The sequence below is a fragment of the Cibotium barometz genome, chromosome 26, assembly GCF_041138505.1.
Source record: "Cibotium barometz isolate CiBa-2024 chromosome 26, ASM4113850v1, whole genome shotgun sequence".
Classification (NCBI taxonomy): domain Eukaryota; kingdom Viridiplantae; phylum Streptophyta; class Polypodiopsida; order Cyatheales; family Cibotiaceae; genus Cibotium; species Cibotium barometz.
In genome coordinates this window covers 39,821,620-39,843,165 of record NC_141071.1, presented here as the reverse complement: position 1 = coordinate 39,843,165, position 21,546 = coordinate 39,821,620, and the positions used below count along the sequence as shown (strand labels likewise).

General features: G+C 44.4%; 1 protein-coding gene across 7 annotated transcripts in view; it reads right to left on the bottom strand.

The window, feature by feature from the left end:
• Positions 1-21,546, bottom strand: part of LOC147623959 (MBOAT (membrane bound O-acyl transferase) family protein) — a 123,710-nt gene that overhangs the window by 71,131 nt on the left and 31,033 nt on the right. For all 7 annotated transcript variants that reach the window (XR_015269238.1, XR_015269239.1, XM_086820618.1 and 4 more), the window contains 5 exons: positions 20,630-20,706; positions 20,427-20,486; positions 20,187-20,300; positions 19,971-20,095; positions 18,263-18,314 (listed from right to left, as the gene is read on the bottom strand). Coding sequence is in view for 5 of the 7 variants with exons in the window: in XM_086820618.1 (XP_086676744.1) it covers positions 18,263-18,314; positions 19,971-20,095; positions 20,187-20,300; positions 20,427-20,486; positions 20,630-20,706 (428 nt within the window). In the remaining 2 variants the exon portion in view is untranslated. The remainder of the gene's footprint in view (positions 1-18,262; positions 18,315-19,970; positions 20,096-20,186; positions 20,301-20,426; positions 20,487-20,629; positions 20,707-21,546) is intronic.

Below are 21,546 nucleotides of genomic sequence, written 5' to 3'. Positions count from 1 at the left end.
CATGTGAATGCGGATGTGGAAGTGGATGTATGAATGTAGATGTGGATGTGTGGATGTATGAATGTAGATATGGATGTGGATGTATGAATGTGGATGTGGATGTATGGATGTGTATGTATGAATGCGGATGTGGAAGTGGATGTATGAATGTGGATATGGAAATGGATGTGTGGATGTATGAATGTAGATGTGGATGTGGATGTGGATGTATGAATGTGGATGTGGATGTATGGATGTGGATATGGATGTGTATGTATGAATGCGGATGTGGAAGTGGATGTATGAATGTGGATATGGAAATGGATGTGTGCATAAGATGGGCTACAAATTGGCTCAATTTCATTTCCAAATTATGCATACTCATGGAAAAGACAACAAGGTAGCGAATGCATTATCCCAGAGACCCATGAGCCATGCGATTTCTATGGGATATCATATGGATTTCACTTTGATGAAAGTTCTTTATGCTTCTGATGAGGATTTCAAAGATATTTGAAACAGATTGCACAATGGAGATTTGGTCACCTCCTATGTCATCAAGGAGGGTTTCCTTATGATCCAAACCCGTTTATGTGTCACAAAGGATTTAAGGCCAAAAGTGATGGAAGAGTGCCATGCTCCACCCTACATGGGACATAGAGGCATCTTGACTACAACTCCAACTTTGGAAAGGTACTTCTATTGGCCTAGCATGAGAAAGGACATAAACGATATGTTCGAGAATGTTTGGTTTGTCAAAACGTCAAGTTTGATCAACAAAGATAAGGAGAAATATTGCAACCATTGCCGATTCTGAATGTTTCATGGAAAAGGATTGGTACAGATTTTATCTTTGGATTGCTAAAGTCAGGAAATGGGAATAATGGTATATGGACTATTATTGATAGATTCAATAAGCAAGCCCACTTCATTTCAATGAAGAAGACTATTCACACAATGCATATGGCGAGATTGCTTATTCAGCAAATTTTCAAGCACCATCGATTGCCTAAATCCATTGTGGGGGGTAGAGATCCTCGAATTACCGCTTTCTTTTGGAGAGTTCTTTTCGTCAATATGGAAACAAAGCTGAATTTCTCTTCGGCTTATCATCCTCAAACCGACGCACACAGTGAAATTGCAATCCTCACTATCTTGGATATGCTAAAGTGTTATGCTCTCCAAGCGAAGGATCAATGGGAGAAGTATTTACCTTTGGTTGAGTATGCTTACAACAACGTCGTTCATTCATCTACAAGCAAAGCTCCTTTTGAGATAATCTATGGCAAACCATTGTTATTGCCTGTGCTTAGAGCCAAGAAAGAGATCTTCCATGCGGATGAGTTTATTCGAGACTTAGATACAACTTTTACACAGGTTCGAAAGGATATTGAGACATCTCAAGCCAAGCAAAAGAAAGTTGTGGATAAGCATAGAAGGAAGGTCTCATTTGAAGAAGGGAATTGGGTCTCAGCTATTTTGGCTCAAAAAGTCACCAAAGCTCTAAGACACCTTAATCTTGTTTGTTTTAAAGTAAATTTGGTCAATAATCTCAAGGCACAATTAGTTTGCATTGTTCTTTTAATTTGTAGGCTTTAAGGCATTTGAGGCATCTCGCACAAGAAGGTATAGTTGAGGCACCTGCAGGAAGGTAGCAGCCGGCAGCTATGCGTTCACTTAGCCACAGGCTCGCCAAGTAAGTGCACTGTTATAGCATCTCAAGATGAAGATTGGGCCTTCTTCCACTCTTGTCTGGCTGCGTTTCAAGCACCAACAAGGCGCCTAGCTTACTTGTTGAGATTCGAGAAAGCAAGACTTAGAAAGTCTAAAGCCAAGGAGCACAAGGACCCAAAGCTTTCTCCTAGGTATTATGGACCTTTTCAAATTACAAAGAAGATCAACGATGTATGTTATCGGTTGGACCTTCTAGATCATTGGAGGATACATAATGCCTTCCATGTCAATTTATTGAAACCATATACGGGACCACCCCCAGAGGAGCCCATATTGGAGGATCCACCTGAAGTGGAAGAGCAAGAAGAGATTTTGCAACCAAAACAAATTGTGTTTCATTCTATGAGAAAAGGAGGAAAGATAGTGGTCAGAAAAGTTGAAAGATAGTGGTCAGAAAGTTCCTCTTGAAATGCAAGAATTGATCAAAGACAAGACAAGACATTGAGATGTTGCCAGATGAGCAGATGACACCAGAGATATGGGGATGTCCAGATGCATAAGACTCACCAAATGGGACTAGTACTTGGAACATACGGATATGCTTGTTACACTTGTACTCCGCAGTTGAGGACAACTATGATATAAGAGGAAGGGAATGTAACTATTTGGCCTTTCTGGCACTATTCACATGACGGAATCCTTGCCCGGACACTAGACTAGTGGAAGAAGGCATGAGGACCAGGACCATAAGGTTTCTACATGGAAAAGCACCAGTTTTTGTCAAAAAACAGAGAAAAGCAAACAAAGTTAACCACGAGCCAGAAGCACATCTAGCAAGAGGAGATTGAGCAAGACCAAAAAGCAAAAACCTGCTTTTCAAAAAGCAACTCTAGGGCCAAAAAGCAAGGCCCTAAAGTTGAAAAGCAAAGCACAAGAACTTTGGTAAAAGATTGGTCTTATTTGAAAAGTATTTTATTGTATGAACTAAAAAGAGGAAAGCAAAGTGAAAAAGTAAAGCAAAAGCAATGGAAGTTCTTGGCAAAAAGCAGGACGACTCCACAGGTATAAAATACGCTTGAACCTCTCTTGAGCTTCACCATTGAAGCGTGGAGCTCATCATCACCTTCATCATCATCAAAAGTGTGGGGTTTATTGCCACCTGTTATACGGAACTGTGGCTATTGTTGTGTGCTTGCTGTGCGTCGACTGGGCTGCACTGTACAGCCTGCCGCCACTTGCGCCAGCCAGCGCCGTCATACACCTGCTGCACTACGCCGACTGACCTGACGCCGCCGCCACAGTACTGTCGACACCGCTGCCCTATTGCTGACAGCACCGCCACCGTACTATTGGGCGCCACCATACGCCTGGCTTCATCATCATCAAAAGCGTGGGGTTTATTGCCACCTGCTATTCGGAACTCTGGCTACTGTTGTGCAGCGCTGAAGCTCCATCACCGCCTTGCTGTGCACCAAAGCCCTGCTATGTGTCGACTGGGCTGCACGGTACCGCCTGCCAGCGCCACCATACACCTATTGTTGTACGCCGTCTACCACCTAGCTGCACGCCAATTGACCTGACAGCACCGCCGCAGTACAGCGACCGACAACGTCGCCGTATTACTAACAATGCCGCCACCGTAATATTGGACTGTGCCACCATACGCCTGGCTGTTGCCACCGCTTGGTCGTTTGCGCCACCTGGCTACGCTGACTGCTCAGCACCATGTTGTACTACAGCTGATTGCACCAGCTGAACAGCAGCTGCTTGCCATGCTACCGTGGATCTATCCTGGATCATACTCCCCTGTACAGGCTTACAGCCTTTGTGGGCTGCTTCTATTCCGACCTGGCAGACAAAATCTACAACTGGTTATCTTAACCTCTGACATCTACTCGTATCACTTGTGTATCTCGTTCATAAGCTTGGGATACATTGGATTTGGTACTAGCTCGGTTAGAGATTCTTGCGGGCCATCCCCATGGTGTGCTCGGCATTAGTATCTCATGCCTCGACATCGACTTCAACTTGGGTTTCTACATCAGCATATTTGTTTTCTTTTGTATTCGTTGATGTATTCATCCTGGCTTGCGAGCCCGTGGATTGTTCCTGAAAAATTTCCTGAAAGGGGGCGGGGCTGTTCCCCACTCAGTGTGTGTGTCCTGTGCAAAGTTCCCCAAACCCTTCTCTCTCTCTCCCTCTCTCTATCTTCTCTCTCTATATTTCTATCTCTTGGATACGTGGTGAAATTTGTCACAGCATGCCCCGTTGGGCTCACACAGTGATACCTCTCCTCTTATATGCCGACGACATGGTACTGATTTCAGATTTGGTGGCTGGATTGCAGCACTATCTAGAGGCTTTGCAGGCCTTTTGTGAGCAACGGGATCTCACGGCAAGACCAAAGTTATGGTTTTTAACACATCTAGGCCCGCAATGAAAGCCACGAGGAGTGCCAGGAGTTTTGTTTATGGGAGTGACACAGTGGAGATTGTGGAGTCATATGTTTATCTTGGAGTCACATTCACGGGACCCATTTTCAACATGAAACCAGCTGCCTAGGCCCACCTAACAAGGGGATGTGCAGCCCTAGCCCACCTAGAGAGAGAGTGTTTTCAAGCCCATTTCCAGGTGCTCAGTACGAAAGGGTGGCTTTTTGACACTCTGATGACACCAGCAGCTATGTATGGTGCAGCATTCTGGGGACCAGATCTTGGCCGGATGGAGTGGAGTAAGGTGGTGAGGCTGCAGGTCATGATGTACTCGAGGATGATCAGAAGCAAACCATCAATACCACATCAGGTTGTCAGGAGAATAACCACCTCATACGAGCTGACCTCCCATGACTGGAGACCCATATCACATGGCAGGCACCCGAGCACCTTGGGACCAAGATGCAACTCTACAGAAAGGTTTTCCTACGGCTCACAAGTGGCTTCGTTCAGAAGCCTGGGTACCTATTCCGACATGTCACATGCCATGAGGATAGCTATTGGGCAGATCTGGGTCTCTTCACACAGGCTTAGAGCGGAGACAGGGAGAGCTGAGGGTGTTGATAGAGTGGACCACATATGCACACTTAGTTTAGGTGGAGACCGAGGAGCACTATGTTTGCACATGCCCGGTGTATTATGAGATACGCGGGAAATTCCACTGTCTATTCAAACAGGGTTTTAGACCATTATTCAGAGTCATTGACTATCCAAATCAGCGTTGTCTTGGGCTCTACCTTCTGGAGTTGCGTAGACATAGGGACCAGCTGCTTGGATCACACAGACAGTGTCCGGGCACAAATACCTCACAGCCTCGGATCATGAGCTTTCTTCCCCACATCCACGAAGCCTCTCGCCACCGCTTGAAAGGAACCCACCCACAACCCCACCTCTCAAACGAGTCAGACACTGCACACAAGAGCCTCTTCGTTTCCCCAGCGTTACCATAGACCAGGCGGTTCAGATGCAGCGCGCTAGGCGCCCAAGACCTATTGGGCCACATAGGCGCTCCACCCGTCAGCTCCAAGTCCAAGAGATGCTCCAACAATACAAAGATGCCCACATAGGACATGTGGACCGTAACTTGGTTGAACACAATGCTAATCAATACACTTAAATACACTAAAGATTTGATGGACACTTGCTCAAATACAAGAAGTAAATTGCTCAATTGACAAGAGACACACAATGAGCCGGAACGGCCGACCCCTCCCTCAAATAAAGTATATTGATCTTGGGAGAATCAAGTACATAGTGTCATGGGCATTTCTGACCAGATTTCCATACCAATGCATATGAATACAGTATTGCAAACAAGTGGTTGTCGTTGTAGACTTGCAATCCACATTACCCTCTCAAGTGCCCATGTTCCCTACCATCTGCTCTCTATTGTTCCACCAACAAATGGTAGCAACAATCTGCATGAGAGGACGTAGGACAAGAGAACACTACACAGGGTATCTGATCTTGTAATCCGGTTCCTCCCTCCTGCTACTTGCTTCCATATTTAAGCGTAAAAGCTTACCAATACCAAGTAGAGTCGATGACAGCGGAAGTCTTCGCGATGGAAGTCCTTGGAGTGTTAAGATCTTCGATTTTGTCGCCTTTCTTAAAAAACACAAGTCTTCAAGAGGATGAAGGAAACCTTGGGAAAGCTTCCCCTATGGTTCAGCTTGAGAAAGGAGGGCTGAAATTGAAGACAGGACAGGGTTAGGGTTAGGGTTTACAGAAAGCAAACAGGCGTGGAAAACCAAGCAGAGGGAGTGAACACGACTGCTGTATATCTCAATAATGAAAAAAGTGAAGTACAAGCCACATGATAGTGACCCCTAAAGGATAAGTGTTCACATGACCGGCCATAAATGTGCCGGGTGGACCAAAACACTTATAAACTGCATATAAGTGAAACTGAACTAAACTGGGGGAAAAAACCTCCACTAACTGAAGTAAAAAGTGCCCGAGTAACCTACTGATGATCACTAGCACTCCTCTGGGTGCATACACAGCATAAAACCCAACAAACCCCCCTGGAGTGATATGTGATCACTGTACATCATCCACCAAAAGGAAACAAATTCAAAGCATTGCGGAATGCTTCAAATTTCGGACGTGGTAATGCCTTGGTGAAGATGTCTGCCACATTCTGATCTGTAGGACAGTAGATCAGACTGATATCTCCTGCCTGGAGTCTCTCCCGAACAAAATGATAGTGAATCTCAATGTGTTTCGTGCGAGCATGAAACACAGGATTCCTGGCCACAGCAATGGCACTCTGACTATCAGTATAGATAGGTGTAGGCTCCTCCACTGAAATATCCATATCAGTCATAAGACGACGCAGCCAAACACACTCAACAGTAGTAGTGTAGGCTGCTCTGTACTCTGCCTCACAAGATGAAGTGGCCACTGTGGTCTGTTTCTTGCTTAGCCAAGAAATGCATGAAGCGCCAAGGAAGAAACAATTCCCACTAGTGAAATGTCTGGTATCAAAATCACCAGCCCAATCTGAATCACTGTAAGCGTGTAACTGCATGTCACCCCCCTCAGGATAAAGCAAACCAAGAGACAAGGTACCCTGCAAATAACGGAATACACGCTTCACAGCTTGCCAATGTGACAACCGTGGGCTGTGCATGAATCTGCTCAACTGAGAGACTGCATACTGAATATCTGGCCTTGTATTACACAAGTATATGAGGCACCCAACAGCCTGAGCATATGTAGTGGCATCAAAGGAAACACTGTCATCTTGTAGTGACAGTTTCATCCCAGGCTCCATAGGAGTACTAATAGGCTTGCAATCCTGAAATTTAAACTTCTCCAGAAGTTTAGCAACATAACGTGATTGCAACAACCCAATGCCTCTGTTATCCTGCACAAACTGTATGCCCAAATAGTAATGTACAAGGCCCAAGTCAGACATGTCAAATGTCTGTTGCAGTATCTCTTTAAATGCTGCAATTTTGTCATCATTTGATCCCATGAGCAAGAGATCATCCACATAAAGACTGATGACCAGCAGATCTGTCTCTTCTTTCTTCACATACAAAGTGGTCTCTGATGGACTGTTCACAAATCCCTGAGTGAGTAGAAAAGCATCTATTTTTGCATACCAAGCTCGTGGAGCTTGTTTCAAACCATACAAGGCCTTTTTCAGCCTGCATACTTTCCCCTCATGACCATGTTCTGCAAATCCCATCGGCTGAAATACATAAACTTCCTCCTCGAGGTCCCCATGTAGGAATGCAGTCTTTATGTCCAACTGGTGAACAACCCAACCACGATGTGCAGCTAATGCAATGACACACCTAAGTGTCGACATACGGGATGTAGGAGCAAATGTCTCCTCATAATCAATGCCCTTCTTCTGTGCATAGCCCTTTGCAACTAGACGGGCTTTGTACCTGTCAATGGATCCATCTGCATGTCTTTTCAACTTATAGACCCATTTAGTACCAATGGCTTTCTTGCCTTTGGGCAGATCAACCAAATCCCATGTTTGATTCTTTTTAATAGAATCAATCTCATTCTGCATGGCTTTGTTCCAATGCACATTATCTCGTGCATCCACAAATGAATCAGGCTCATCATCATCCTGTAAACTGGCTGCCATAACCAGATTCAAATCCATGATGTGTGCATGCTCATTGGTCCTTGTCTCCCTACGAGTACGACCAGCAAGAGGACCCTCTAAATGGCTGTCCTGTAATGTCCTCAAATACCATCTAGGTATATGTCTGACCTGTGGTGCCTGCTGTCCCATATTTGGTTCAACTTCTGGCTGATTTGGCTGCTGAATTTCTGCACCACCTACATCATTTGCTGGCTGTCCAGTACCCTCATGAGTTGGATCACCAACTGTGGAATGAAACTCCATGGGTAGAAGACCTTCAAATACATCATTTTCAGCCTGATTTGCCTCATAACCAGCCATGGATAATTCTGATTTTTCATCAAAAATCACATCCCGACTGATGAATATCTTCCTGGATAGTGGGTCATATAACCTGTAGCCCTTGCTCTCACGGCTATACCCAACAAAAATGCATTTTGTGGCTTTATCATCAAGCTTCCTCCTCAACTCTTTGGGTATGTGTGCATATGCGAGACACCCAAAGATACGAAAATGTGATACAGAAGGCTTGCGGCCATGCCAAGCCTCAAAAGGAGTAATAGAAACCAATGCCTTTGTGGGACATCGATTCAAAATATGACAAGCACACATTACTGATTCCACCCAAAAGATATGTGGTAGTCTTTTTGCCTTTAGCATACATCTGGCCATCTCCATGAGTGACCGATTTTTCCTTTCTGCAACCCCATTCTGCTGTGGAGTGTAAGGAGTAGTATACTGATGTTTTATACCTCTACTCCCAAGAAAGGAATTCAGCACATGTGACATATATTCCCCCCCTCGGTCAGAACGGAGAGTCTTCACCTTGCATCCTGACTCTGTCTCAGCAAGTGCTACAAAGGCCAAAAATGCATCATATACCTGTGATTTCTGTGTCAAAGGATAGACCCAGCATATACGAGAGAAGTCATCAATAAATGTTGCAAAATAAAAGCAACCACCTAATGACTTCGTCTGCATGGGACCACAAAGATCACTGTGTATAAGTTGCAACTTTGCAGTTGCTCTTAGAGCCTGATCACGTGGGAAGGAAAACCTGTGCATTTTTCCCAAAATACATCCTTCACAAATGTGATCTGGAGGCTTCTCCATGAGAGGTAGATCTGTAAACATATTATGTCGCTGCATAAGCATAAGACTACCAAAATTTACATGCCCCATGCGAGCATGCCATAACTCCGCATCAACCATAGCTGGAGTAAGATTGAATGCATGATAAGCAGACTGATCCACTGGCTGAAATGCATCCAACTCATAAAGTCCATGACATAATGTACCAGTAAGCATCAAGGTCAAGGCATTTGCTTTGTCTCTGACCATGCATTTATCATCATCAAAGTGGACTTGCATTCCACAATGTGCTAAAGAAGAAATGGACAACAAATTCTTCTTTATCCCTGGTACATATAAGGCATCTGTAAGGCGGAGAATGGAGCCATTAATGGCTGTAAGCTGAATCTCCCCAATGCCACACACTGGATATGAAGCATTGTTGGCACACTGAACAGTTTTGCCAACAGGGGCAGGGCCAACATGACTAAACAAATCCCTGCGAGATGTGATATGCTTTGAGGCACCACTATCAAAATACCAAGTACATGCATGCTCTGTCAAACTGAGTGCCTGTGAAGACCAAGAGGCATCATAGCTGCATGTAAAAAAACAGTAATCCCTGTCCTCAACAAAAGAAGCAGTCTCCGGAGGAGCTTTAGGAGCATCATTAACAGACATCCCAGCTTCCTTTGCCTTCTCTTTGGCAATCCTCTTCCTACATTCCGTGATGTAGTGACCTGGCTTCTTACAGTAATGACATTTGCCCTTCTTCTTGGGCTGTCCATCACCTTTCTTGGTATCCTGTGAAGAACCACCATCACCTGAATTTTGATTTGCACTCTTTGGCTGAGATTTCCCTTTCCCCTTTTGACCTGTAGTAAATGCTTGTTCAGCATTTGTGTTCATATTCATATTCTTCCGCATTTGCTCCTCTTGTAGTAAGAGAGCAACAAGTTCCTGATACTTGAGGGGTTCAACAGCATTCCTCATGCTGAGGTTCAAAGAGGTATGGAAAGCCAAGTAAGATCTTGGCAAAGAGTGCAAGATGGTGGACACAAGCTGTGTCTCAGGAATAATCTCATCCACATTGAAAAGTTGCGCTCTCAAATCCTGCAGCTTGTTTAAGTGGCTAGACATATCATCTCCTTCATTCATTTTCTGATTTTCCAGCTCTCTTTTCAAAAATGAGATCCTAGCCTCATTACGAGCAGCATACATTTGCTCCAAAGTCACCCATGCATTCTGTGAAGTGCCAGCTGAACGAATATGAGGTATAATGGACCTCTGAACTAACAATGCAATGAGTGACAAAGCTTGTGCATCCCTGGCATCCCATGTCTTTTGAGCATTTGTTCTCTGAACAGGCAATGGCTGTCCTGGAGCCTGTACCTGTTGTCCTCGTCCACGAGCACCCCCTTGAGGAGGAGTCTCTGGAGCCAATGGACCTGGACGTGGTTCATCACCACTAACAAAATCCCAAAGACCTTTTGCCACAAGCACATTTTTCAACATAAAACTCCACAAGGAGTAGTTCGTGCCATCCAATTTGTCTTCCTTAGACAAATATGTGAATACATCACTTTGCTGTTGATTTGCCATTATGCTTTACGCACAAAGTTGTACCTGTTTACCAAAAAACCCAATAGCAAAAAACCCTGATAACAACTGTACTCCACTGAATACAGTTCACCCAAATCTGCCTGCACTCTCAATCCTCTGAATGTGCAGCTCAATGCACCAATGACTGAGTAGAGCAGCAAATGGCATACACAATGCCAAAATGCCCCAAAAATGCCCAAATTGGCTGCACCCAAACTGTGCTAAAAACCTGTATATTTTTCTTGCTAGAAAAACTGCCTGTTGTGCCTGTATATTTTTCACAGAGAAAAATAAAAATGCCCAAAACTCAAAACCTGTAATGCTTACCAGCTGAGATAAGAGTTGATTGATGTACTCGTAGACTGTTGTACTGTGCAGGTACTTTACGAAACCAGTCCTCTGTAAGCAAGCAAGTACAGTACGGATACTGAGGCGACCACAGTACTGCAGGTTCAGTCAGCGCTGAAGGCGTATGGCTGCGCAAGTGACAGTAGGCACTGTCGGGTCTGCAGGCGGCGTCTTGTAGTACTGTTGGCGCTGAAGGCGTAGGCGTACGGTGGCTGGTACACGTGCGCTGTACACGTGCGCTCAAGTTATAGGCGGCGTACTGACTAATGCAGTACCCGACTGAAGGCGACCAGGTACGGGCAGCAGGCACAGAGAATATCTGACGGCGCACAGGTGTACGGGCTGAAGGCCAACTTGAGGCGACTAGACACGGGCAGGTTGCGCAGATTGACTGGTACACAAGCTCCGACTGAAGGCGACGTGCAGTACTGTACTGCTGGCGCAGTTGGCGAACTTGTACGGAACCTGCAGTGTACCTGCTGAAGGCTGCGCAGGCTTTGTACGGGCAGGTACAGTTGTACGGGCAGCAGCTATACAGAGCTTCAATGCTCTGCTGAAGGCGGCGCAGAATGAGTACGGGCAGGTAGTGTAGAGCTTCAAAGCTCTGATACCAATTGAAGACAGGACAGGGTTAGGGTTAGGGTTTACAGAAAGCAAACAGGCGTGGAAAACCAAGCAGAGGGAGTGAACACGACTGCTGTATATCTCAATAATGAAAAAAGTGAAGTACAAGCCACATGATAGTGACCCCTAAAGGATAAGTGTTCACATGACCGGCCATAAATGTGCCGGGTGGACCAAAACACTTATAAACTGCATATAAGTGAAACTGAACTAAACTGGGGGAAAAAACCTCCACTAACTAAAGTAAAAAGTACCCCAGTAACCTACTGATGATCACTAGCACTCCTCTGGGTGCATACACAACATAAAACCCAACAGAAATTAGGGTTTCCAGCAAAAAGACCAGAAATTACAGCAATAAAGAGAGTTGTTTTGCTGAATTTCAATCATTGGGAGTGTGTAGGAGAGTGATTAGCATCCGGAATCACTCTTAGAAGCTTGAAAATCACCTTAGCAAGCTTGGAAATGAAGTTGGGAAGGAGAATGTGCAGAAAATGCAGCCCAACAGCCCTCATGAAGGAGGCGCCAATCTCTAGAGAGAGGAAGAGGAGTGAGGTGGTCAGTTGTCCACTGTAGGTGGCAGGCAGGTGCTTTGTGGAGCAAGCTAGAGTGGACGCTTGCGCTTCCAAGGTTCCTCTGAAGTCGGTACTCAACTTTACCTTTGGGGGGTTTCCAGGCTCCGGGGAAATCGCATACCATCAGCCCATATAGCTAGGGGCGCATGGGTACATAATACCGAATGGAAGCCAGGTTAAGGCGGCACATGGCTGGTTACTCCCTTTGTACAAAGGGGATAAGGTCTGGGCGGTGGACATTGGGTTATGTCCACCTCGGGACATCAGTGTGTGTGAACACCGGGCTGGTCATAATTTATAAGTGAGTTTTGGTCGCCCAAAACTTAACGAAGTGTGTACACACTCACTTATAAATTAGTGCTAACTCCTAAGGCCAAGTTTATGACCAATACTTACCACCTATCACATGCCACATAACCATGTTAGCAGACAATTTCACACGCACGGTTCGCGGGCGGGCGTCCCCTTACCCGGAACTACACATCGGTCAAGCAAGCATGAAAACAGCATGCAATTTCAATTGCACCCAAGCACATAAAGATGTTACGCAATGAAGCATTGGTATGGACAATCCCCGTTCATGAGACTATACCAAAATAGATGTGCTCCAAGCAAGTACACGAGGTACCAGACCCAATGGAACACCAATCTACCAAGCATTTCTGAGCATGTACACGGAGGCACAAGTCCCAACGGGGGATATCTTAGGATGATGTGCAAGCCTTACGGTCTTTGTACTAGCATCTTAGCTTTATCATTTTCTTTCATTTTAGTACCCATGATGATGTATTTAGTGGACATGATGTGATCCTTTTGGTCTCATACATCATTTTGGCCGCCTTTTGTAGATGTTAATATAACTGACCGATTTGCGAGGGGGCATGCCTCCCTAGCCCGTATGGAGAGACAGTGTTTCTAGGCACATTTCCAAGAACCTCGCACTAAGTGATGGCTCTTTGATACTCTAGTAAGACCAGCGGCTATGTATGGTGCAGCCATTTGGGGGTCAGGCCTAGGGAAGGATCACTGGAGGAGCATAGAGAGGCTACAGCTGATGATGTCACGCATCATCAAGAGTAAGCCATCTGTACCACATGACATTCTATATGCAAAGTTTGGGGTGGCCCCACTGGTTAACAGATGCCCTTTTTTAGTCTGTCACTTATATTCAGCATGTATATTATCTCTTGGACACGTGGTTAAGTCTGTCACGGCACACCCCACTGGGCTTACAGTGGTATCAGAGCAGAATTTCTCTTGAAGAAACTTTCTTGGGGTGACAAAGCCATGTCGAGAGAAAAAGGAGACCAAGGGCCTAATGCAAGGAAAAACTATGAGACCAATACAAGACTTAAAACTGGGACCCAAGGCCGTCAATCAATTTATCATGAAACCGCAGCCATGACATCAAAAGAGTACCATGACTTTCACCAGTTCAAACGACCTCTCAGAGATGAAGAATTTCATTCTTGGAGAACCAAAAGAGAACGGGACCAAACAAGGTCTCGAATGTTTGTTTGCAGATTTCATCAAGGATCGAGCACTCAAGCTGAAAGAGTTGCAGCTGCTAAAACCTATCTTCAGGACAAAGGAGTCACTGCAGAAGGATCTAGAGCTACCCGTTCTATTTCTTATGGAGGAGACAGGGAAGCCACTCCTAGGCCTACTCTCTCAGTTGCAGCTTCCTCAGGACAAGCAAAAGAAAGGAAGGCAAAGAAGCCAGAGAACTCAGAAGATCATCAAATTGACATCATACCAGGAAGTTTGACGACTGGTTTGCAGTGGTGTTTAGCCCATTGCATGTTTCGACAAAGAAAGGCGTGGAATCTTTGTGGACCAAAGCTAAAACAAAACCCTTTTGGCTCCTCCCCACATGGGACATAGAGACACCTTGACTACACTTCAAGCTTTGGAGAGCTACTTCTATTGGCCTACTATGAGAAAGGACATTGAACTTTATGTTCGTGAATGTTTTGTTAGAAGGTCAAAGTTTGATCGACAAAAGCTAACAGGATTATTGCACCCATTGAATGTTCTATGGGAGAGTATTGTTATGGATTTTATCTTTGGATTGCCCAAGTCAGGGAATGATGGTATATGGACCTCTTCAAGAAACCAAGAATATCAACCGTGTATGTTATCGGTTGGACCTTTCATATCACTGGAGGATATATAATGCCTTCCATGACAGTTTATGGAAACCATGTATAGGGTTACCCCTAGAGGAGCCTGTATTGAAGGATCCATCAGGGATGGAAGAGCCAAAACAGATTGTGTTTCATTCTGTGAGAAAAAGAGGAAAAACGTGTTTAGAAAGTTTCTCTTGGAAATGAATGCCGGAGAAGTACTTCAAGGACTATCCAGATATACTTTGAGTTTATGAGAAAGTGGTTGGTTCAGATATATTTGAAGTACAAGTATATCGACGTCTTGCGATCAAGACAAATTCAAGAGGGAGGGATTGAACCTCTAGCCCTCTTCATTGTATATATATATTGGACTGAAATTGATCATTATTTTACTTATAATGATTACTTGGACATGCTCTAGTTTGGGTCCCGATAGCCCAAGGAGCAAGATTTGTATTTGGGTGTCAAAGATGCCAAATGACCCATTGGATGGCAACAATTCCAGAACGAGATTTGTATTTGGGTGGCAACAATGCCAAATGACCCACTGGACAGCAACGATGCCAGAATGAGATTTGTATATGATAGGCAATGATGCCAGATGACCCAATGACGGCAACGATGCCAGATATCTTGGACTTCGCAGCCAAGCGTTCATTGCAACCAGATGGCCCAAATGACTATATTGGACTTCGCAATCGGGCGGTCATTGAGACCAGATGGCCCAAATAACTATATTGGATTTCGCAGTCAGGCGGTCACTGCGACCAAACGGCCCAGATGACTATATTGGATTTCTGAGTCAGGCAGTCATTGCGACCAAATGGCCCAGATGACTGTATTGGATTTCATAGTCGAGCAGGCAAGTCGAGCGATCAATGCAACCAGATGGCCCAAATGACTATGCAAGAATTCTCATGCCATCCTAGTGACCAAATGGCCTTGAGCAAGAGTCTGAGCGGTTTCCCTCGGGAACCAGATGGCTCAGCACGGTTTCAATGAAACCAGACAGGACAATCCATGAACAGGAGGATCATTACTTGTGCACTGCATACTGTGTTAGCAATCATCTCCTATCTGTACAATTAGGGCCATTGTTGTGGGTGTGCCCGCCAAGAGCTTTTTCTCACTTTCCCCCATTTTTCATGTTTTCCCCTATTTCTTCTGGTCGTGGGGCTGTTGTGTGCTGGCCGACTTCTGTTGTACTCGCCGACCTAATGTCTTGTGCCTGGCCGACTGATTATGTGTTGGCCGACTAGCTTTTCTTCAGTCGTGGACTTCACCAGTACCCCTATCGGCTGTTTTGACTTGCCCGACCAGCACTTGGGGGTGGTATAAATACCACCCTTGCCCCCACCTCCTATTTTGTATCGGTTTCACGTGTATATAGCATAGTTTATACAGCTTCTCTCTCTCTACAATTCTGCACTTAGTTCTCTACAACACTTGTCTTATTTTCCTGTTGTGCATTCCGACATGGTATCAGAGCCCCAAGTGGCTTGAAGCTTGGAGACACTGCGAGCTTGAGGGTTTGCTAATTTTTGATGCTGATTGGAGATTTTCTTTGGGCTGTTCGGGACTTGGAAATCGGGTAGAAGGTGGCCATCACCGTTGGACAGCAATCTTGCATATTATTTGCGGCCTCTTCCTCATTTTTTTCCCACCCACTCTCCCTTCACAAGACCTTGTGAACCCTTGAGATGGCACATTTGCTTGAGATGGCGGAGAAGCACGTGAAGATCCCTACTCTCCCCACATTCCTGGTGGATCGACAGTTGGACGAGACCAACTACGGCATCTGGAAGGTAATGATGGAGTCTGTCTTGGAGTTTTATGACTTGGCTGATTCCATTGTGGTTGGTGTTCCACGGCCGGAGTTGGAGGATAGGGAGCTTTTACCCTCTACTCGGAAAGAACAGGAGGCTCAGGCACAGTTGTGGGATCGTGTCAATGCCCGTGTGCGTTCTTTTTCAGCTTTGATCCACCGAAATCCCACGGCTTTCTTTGTCAAATCATGCAATGGACTAGCCACCACTACATACCACTTGATGAACTTCCTGTAATAAGAGCATAAGCCAAGGAAACTTCCAATTGCATGCACACTAGTTAACTATGACCATTCCATATAAGCCTCAGAGTTGCTTTTTGAAAAAGCAGCTTTTTGCTTTTTGGTCTTGCTCAATCCCCTCTTGCCAGTGGTGCACCTGGCTTGCAGGTCAACTCAATTTCACTTTTTGCTTTTCTCTGCTTTTTGACCAAAGATGGTGCTTTTCCATGTACAAACCTTATGGTCCCTGTCCCCATGCCTTTTTCCACCAATCGGGTGTCTAGACAAGGGCACCAGGCTTATTAGTGGCAGATTGAGGGGCACCATCATGTTAATAGTACTAGGAAGGCCAAATAGTTACAGATGATGAATACATCTCCACTCTGGGCACCAGGCTTATTAGTGGCAGATTGGCAGCGCATAGAGCATCCACAAATTTTGATGCTATCCACATTGATATGCAGTAAATCATTTGTACCTCACCATATCATTCGAACAGAGTTTGCTACACCACCTATGGTGGTAGAGGCCTTATTCCGGACTGTCACGTACTTACAGAGGATATTGGCGATGGATTCGTCACCGTTACCATACCTAGCACTACAGTCTTCTTGGGTGATAGCGGAGAGAGGGGTGCATCCATCCTAGCATGCTTCTGTGCTCATGGTTCACCACACAGACAACAGATGAGCCGACTACCCCATTTCAGTATGACCCAGACTCCCCCTACACCAAGCTCACACATGTAGATAGGAACCGGGGAATTCAATATGACTTACTATAGTTACACATTCGAGATACATGGATTACCCCAGGGGAGCCCTTACCAACCAGGATGCAGTACAACAGTGACCGTTTTCTAAGGCTTCCAGAGGATGGATTCACACAGAGGCTAGGGTACTTGGATGTTTTCAAGTCACATGCCATGAGGATAGCATTTGGTTAGGTCAAGGTCTCATCCCATAAGCTCAAGATTGAGGTTGGCAAAGCAATAGCGATCCATATAGAGAACAGACTCTGTAGATTGTGCCATGGAGGAGTACAGTCTAAGGAGCATTATATTTGTCAGCACCAGGTATATTATGAAACAAGGGCAAGATTCCACTACCTATTCAGAGAGGGGCTTGGCCACTATCTCGGGTTATGGAGTTTCCAGAACAATGTAGTCTCGGAATCTTCATGTTGGAGATCTGACAACACACAGATTTACTATTTAGAGATCCTCGACACCGACACCCACCTCAGTCTACCATCACTAATTCTTTCCACCCATAGGAGGACACTCAAACGGATGAGGCCACCATAGTAGCGACGAGGGGCCCACCATCTCGCCCCTTGACTAGAGTTACCCTGCCTCTTGCAACCGCACTTCGGAGAGCCAGACGCCCTCACCCTCCTGGACGTCGAGCACCCCAAGATTGATGAGATCCTCGCCCACCACCGAGCATCTGGAGGTGCTACCTCGTCCCAGCTTCTCCTCGGACGTACAGATCTAGGGGCCCTCCTCACCCCCTCGCCACATCCTTTATAGACCCCTACCACACATCAAAGGATAGCTCCCTCTCCACACTCACACCCCGGTACCCTCTACACCCACTTTGTATCCAGCGATGATGAGGATAGTGATCCACCATGATAAGGATGACGATGATGATCCTTACATATCTACATTTACCTCGGGATTAGTGTTGGTTTTTTTTTGTTATGTTGTCATTTTCTTCCATGATGAGATTCCATGGACACATTGTACACCTTTTGTCTCATAGACCCCTCATGTCTTTTGCAAGACGTTAATATATCTTCTTCTTCTCTCTTAATGGACCCCTACCACACATCGATGGATAGCTTTCTCTCCGCACTCTCACCCCCGAGTTCTCTACACCCACTTTGTATCCACGATGATGACGATGGTGATCCTCCATGATGAGGATGACGATAATGATCCATACATATCTACATTTACGTAGTGTTAATATATCTTCTTCTCTCTCTCTCACACACACAAACACACGTTTCATGTATCTAACATACAAGAGAAGCTAGATGGAAGCTGGCCCTTCAGAAATCACAGTTTGAAACAAAAGACAAGATGATTTTTGACAACTTACCCCATATCCAACAACGAATATCTCCCATGGTGATAAAGTTTGCCAAACTCCACTGCACAAAGACCACAATTTTGGTGATGCATCAAACTTTGCTAAAATCCACAAAGCTTTAAGCAGTATGATTTTCAACTGAACAAAGAAGTTTTTCCAACAAGAAACAAGCAGAACATTGTATGCTCACATTGATTTGGTTCCAAAATAGAAATTCAATGTGAGCATATACCCATGTAGAGACATATATAAACCAGTGTCTCTTTTATTTTTAACCCTTAATGCACATAATGTTTTCCTGGATTATGTTTTGTCACATGCATGTGTGATGTCTTCTGGGGCACCCTAGCGCTAGGGTTAAGCAGAAAAAACAGGCCATGTGTCACACGTCCATACAGGTCACTTAGGACATCCATATAGGTTTTTTGTTTTTCGAGCCAGGGTCAGGGGCAGCCCGAGTCGTCCCGGACTTGAACAGAGAATGGCTTTTGCATTAACTTTGCCAAAAAAGGTTTCATTACTCCCTTAAGGCATAGCCCCGGAAGACCTAGCTGCCTAGGCATGACAGCCACCAAGTACTCCCTTCTGAGGAGACCAGGTAGTGTAGGACTTGCACGGGCGCACCTACTAAAACTTCTGTTATGCCCAGCGGATCTCCAATGAGGAGTTGCCATACCCACATTGGGGGTCAGCTCGAAGACATACACACATACATATAGGCTGGCTGCACCAAGGTGGACAATAGGACATTTTGATGTCTGGGCTAAATCAATGGCCAATCAGCAAGAATCAGATTGGATCAAGTTTGGACATGTTTGGAAGCTTGATTGAGTTCAGAACAGGAGACTTAGAGTAAGGAACCTTTTACAAGAGAGGTAATTGATGAAGCCAAAGAAGATTGTGACTTTATGGGCAGTTGCAAATTGCACATTAGAAAAGTCATGCAACTACTCCTTTGCTGCGAGTACTCTTTTGCCAAAGGCATTGGCTTTGTAAATCTTGTCGAAGACCCACAGTCCAGTGGAGCTTAGCATGAACCAGCAACTTTTCTTAAACTTTTCGGGTTAAGTATCGCAACATCTTTAGAGCTATATCCATCGTGATTCTTTCAATCATACACTCTAATATATTATTTGACTTAATTCATTGCATATAAAATGATGGTTTGCAGAAAATGTTGTTGCAAACAAGAATATTTCAACAAACTCACGGAATATATGCATGGTAATTTTAGAGGTGCAAAGCAATGCCATGATGTTCTCATTGATGAGACCAACTCTTATGTTTTTCAAACCAACAGAAATTTTACTAGCATTACACACCATCACTATCCCCTAGCACAGAAGTTTAGCAGTCCATTTGTGTTATCATCTTGTCTAAACATGTTCCTTGTCGAACTTAGGAATAGTGTATCTTTTCCATTCCCCTTTGCTACACTTGTCAATGGTAGTGTCTGTTTTCCAGTAAAAAGATATCGATACAATATCATAAGTGATATGATGAATAGTTTACGCCATAGAAACTTTTAGGTGAAATGACATTGAAGTAAGGAAATGATTGTACACGTTATATAAACACACTTCCTCTAGGATAAATCAAAACAATGGTAGAGATCACTTCCAAGATTCCATCTTGCTAACATAACATATCAAAATCTGTTTGCAAGGAAGGCTTGCCGGAATAGATTTTCTTGTTACAGTATAGCAAGGATGAAAACCTGATTGCCAAACTGTTATAGTAGAAATAATGGGTCAGCATCTCCATCAAGACTAAGCAACCGATCCACCGCAAGCCATAGAAGCTAATGTCAACTTTGCTATGGCTTTTCTGGGATGAGTCCAGCTGTAGGAACAAAACCATAAAGTAGTAATAATTGAAATATATAAACCATTCTTAACGCAGAATGAATATTTGCTGGGAGGCTATTGACCACCTGTGAAGCAAAAGCATTGAATGATATTATGGGTCCTGCAATGTATAAAGGTGGGTAGAAGAGATAGGACATGTAAATTTCAGGTGAATAGCTGCTCAAACATAGTGATTTCTCCTGTCACACAAGCAAAATCTACATCAATTGAGGGAAAAAGACATGCTGCTGAGCATGGAAGGCAAGTGTAACATGAAAAAATACAGAGTGGATTTCGAAGCACTGCGTTTTACAGAAGACAATTACCTGCCTTATTAAGTAACACGCTGCTCCTGAACGACAGACATCACAGCTGTCGCTATGCTTCTAAGCACAAGAAGATTCAAAACAGCAAGATAAAATACCATGATAAAAGTTCAATCTTAAGCATTGGATTTAAATGACCAAAATAAACATATAAAAGCTTTGTGGATGTAATTTTTATAAAAAGTGCTTAAAAATTGGCTAACCTCCCAATCAACTGTTGATAATCGAGCAATGCAAGCCCAATGATAATCTAGGCCAAAGCTGACCATGCGTAGCATGACTACACAAAAACAGAGACTGCACCAAGTTACAACAATGACATTTATGATAGAAAAAATACAATTTAACACTCACTATAACTGTTCTGCTCAAAAGGTAAAACTGGTATAGGCATACACATTGCAAGCATGCACCTCAATCAAACAATCAAGAACGATGTTCTGCCAGAAAGATTATTCAAATGGATTACATTCTAAAACTCTCTTTGAAAAGTGGATCACCCTATAAATCAAAAATTGGCCTTCAACGGTTGCTGCTGCTACCAATACAGGCAGACTCTGCTCTGGTTTGGATTGGAATAAGGTTTCCTAAATCAATAAATTAAGGCTAATGCCTAGTTCAACCAGTAGGATATGTTAATCTAATCTTTAATAAGATGAAGCGGGATTCAGAATTAGGCACGTGCCCAATGCAAATTTGATTTGTTCAGTCATTCAAGAAAAAAGGAGGTATTTCTTGGCCTGTATAAAGTCCATGTCTAATGCCGTGCAGATTGCTATTGGTCAGTTGCAGGTATCTTCTCACATTTGAAACAGGACGAACCCGAGGGTATTCTACAGGAGGCTTGGATATGCAAATTATGCTCGACCAGGGAGAGAAGAATTTGAGGAGCACTACTTGTTCCAATAACTAGTATATTATAAGGTACAGGGGAGATTTCACCACCACTTCGGATATGGTTTCGACCCCCAATAACGGGTGATGCACTACAGAGATCAAAGATGCTTGGGTATGTATTTGCTCAAGTTGCGCCAGGACCAAGAGGTCCTAATGCGGCCACACATAAAAGACGAGAGAGCTACATGCACCAAGCTAGCCAAAGCCAACAGATCACAAACGA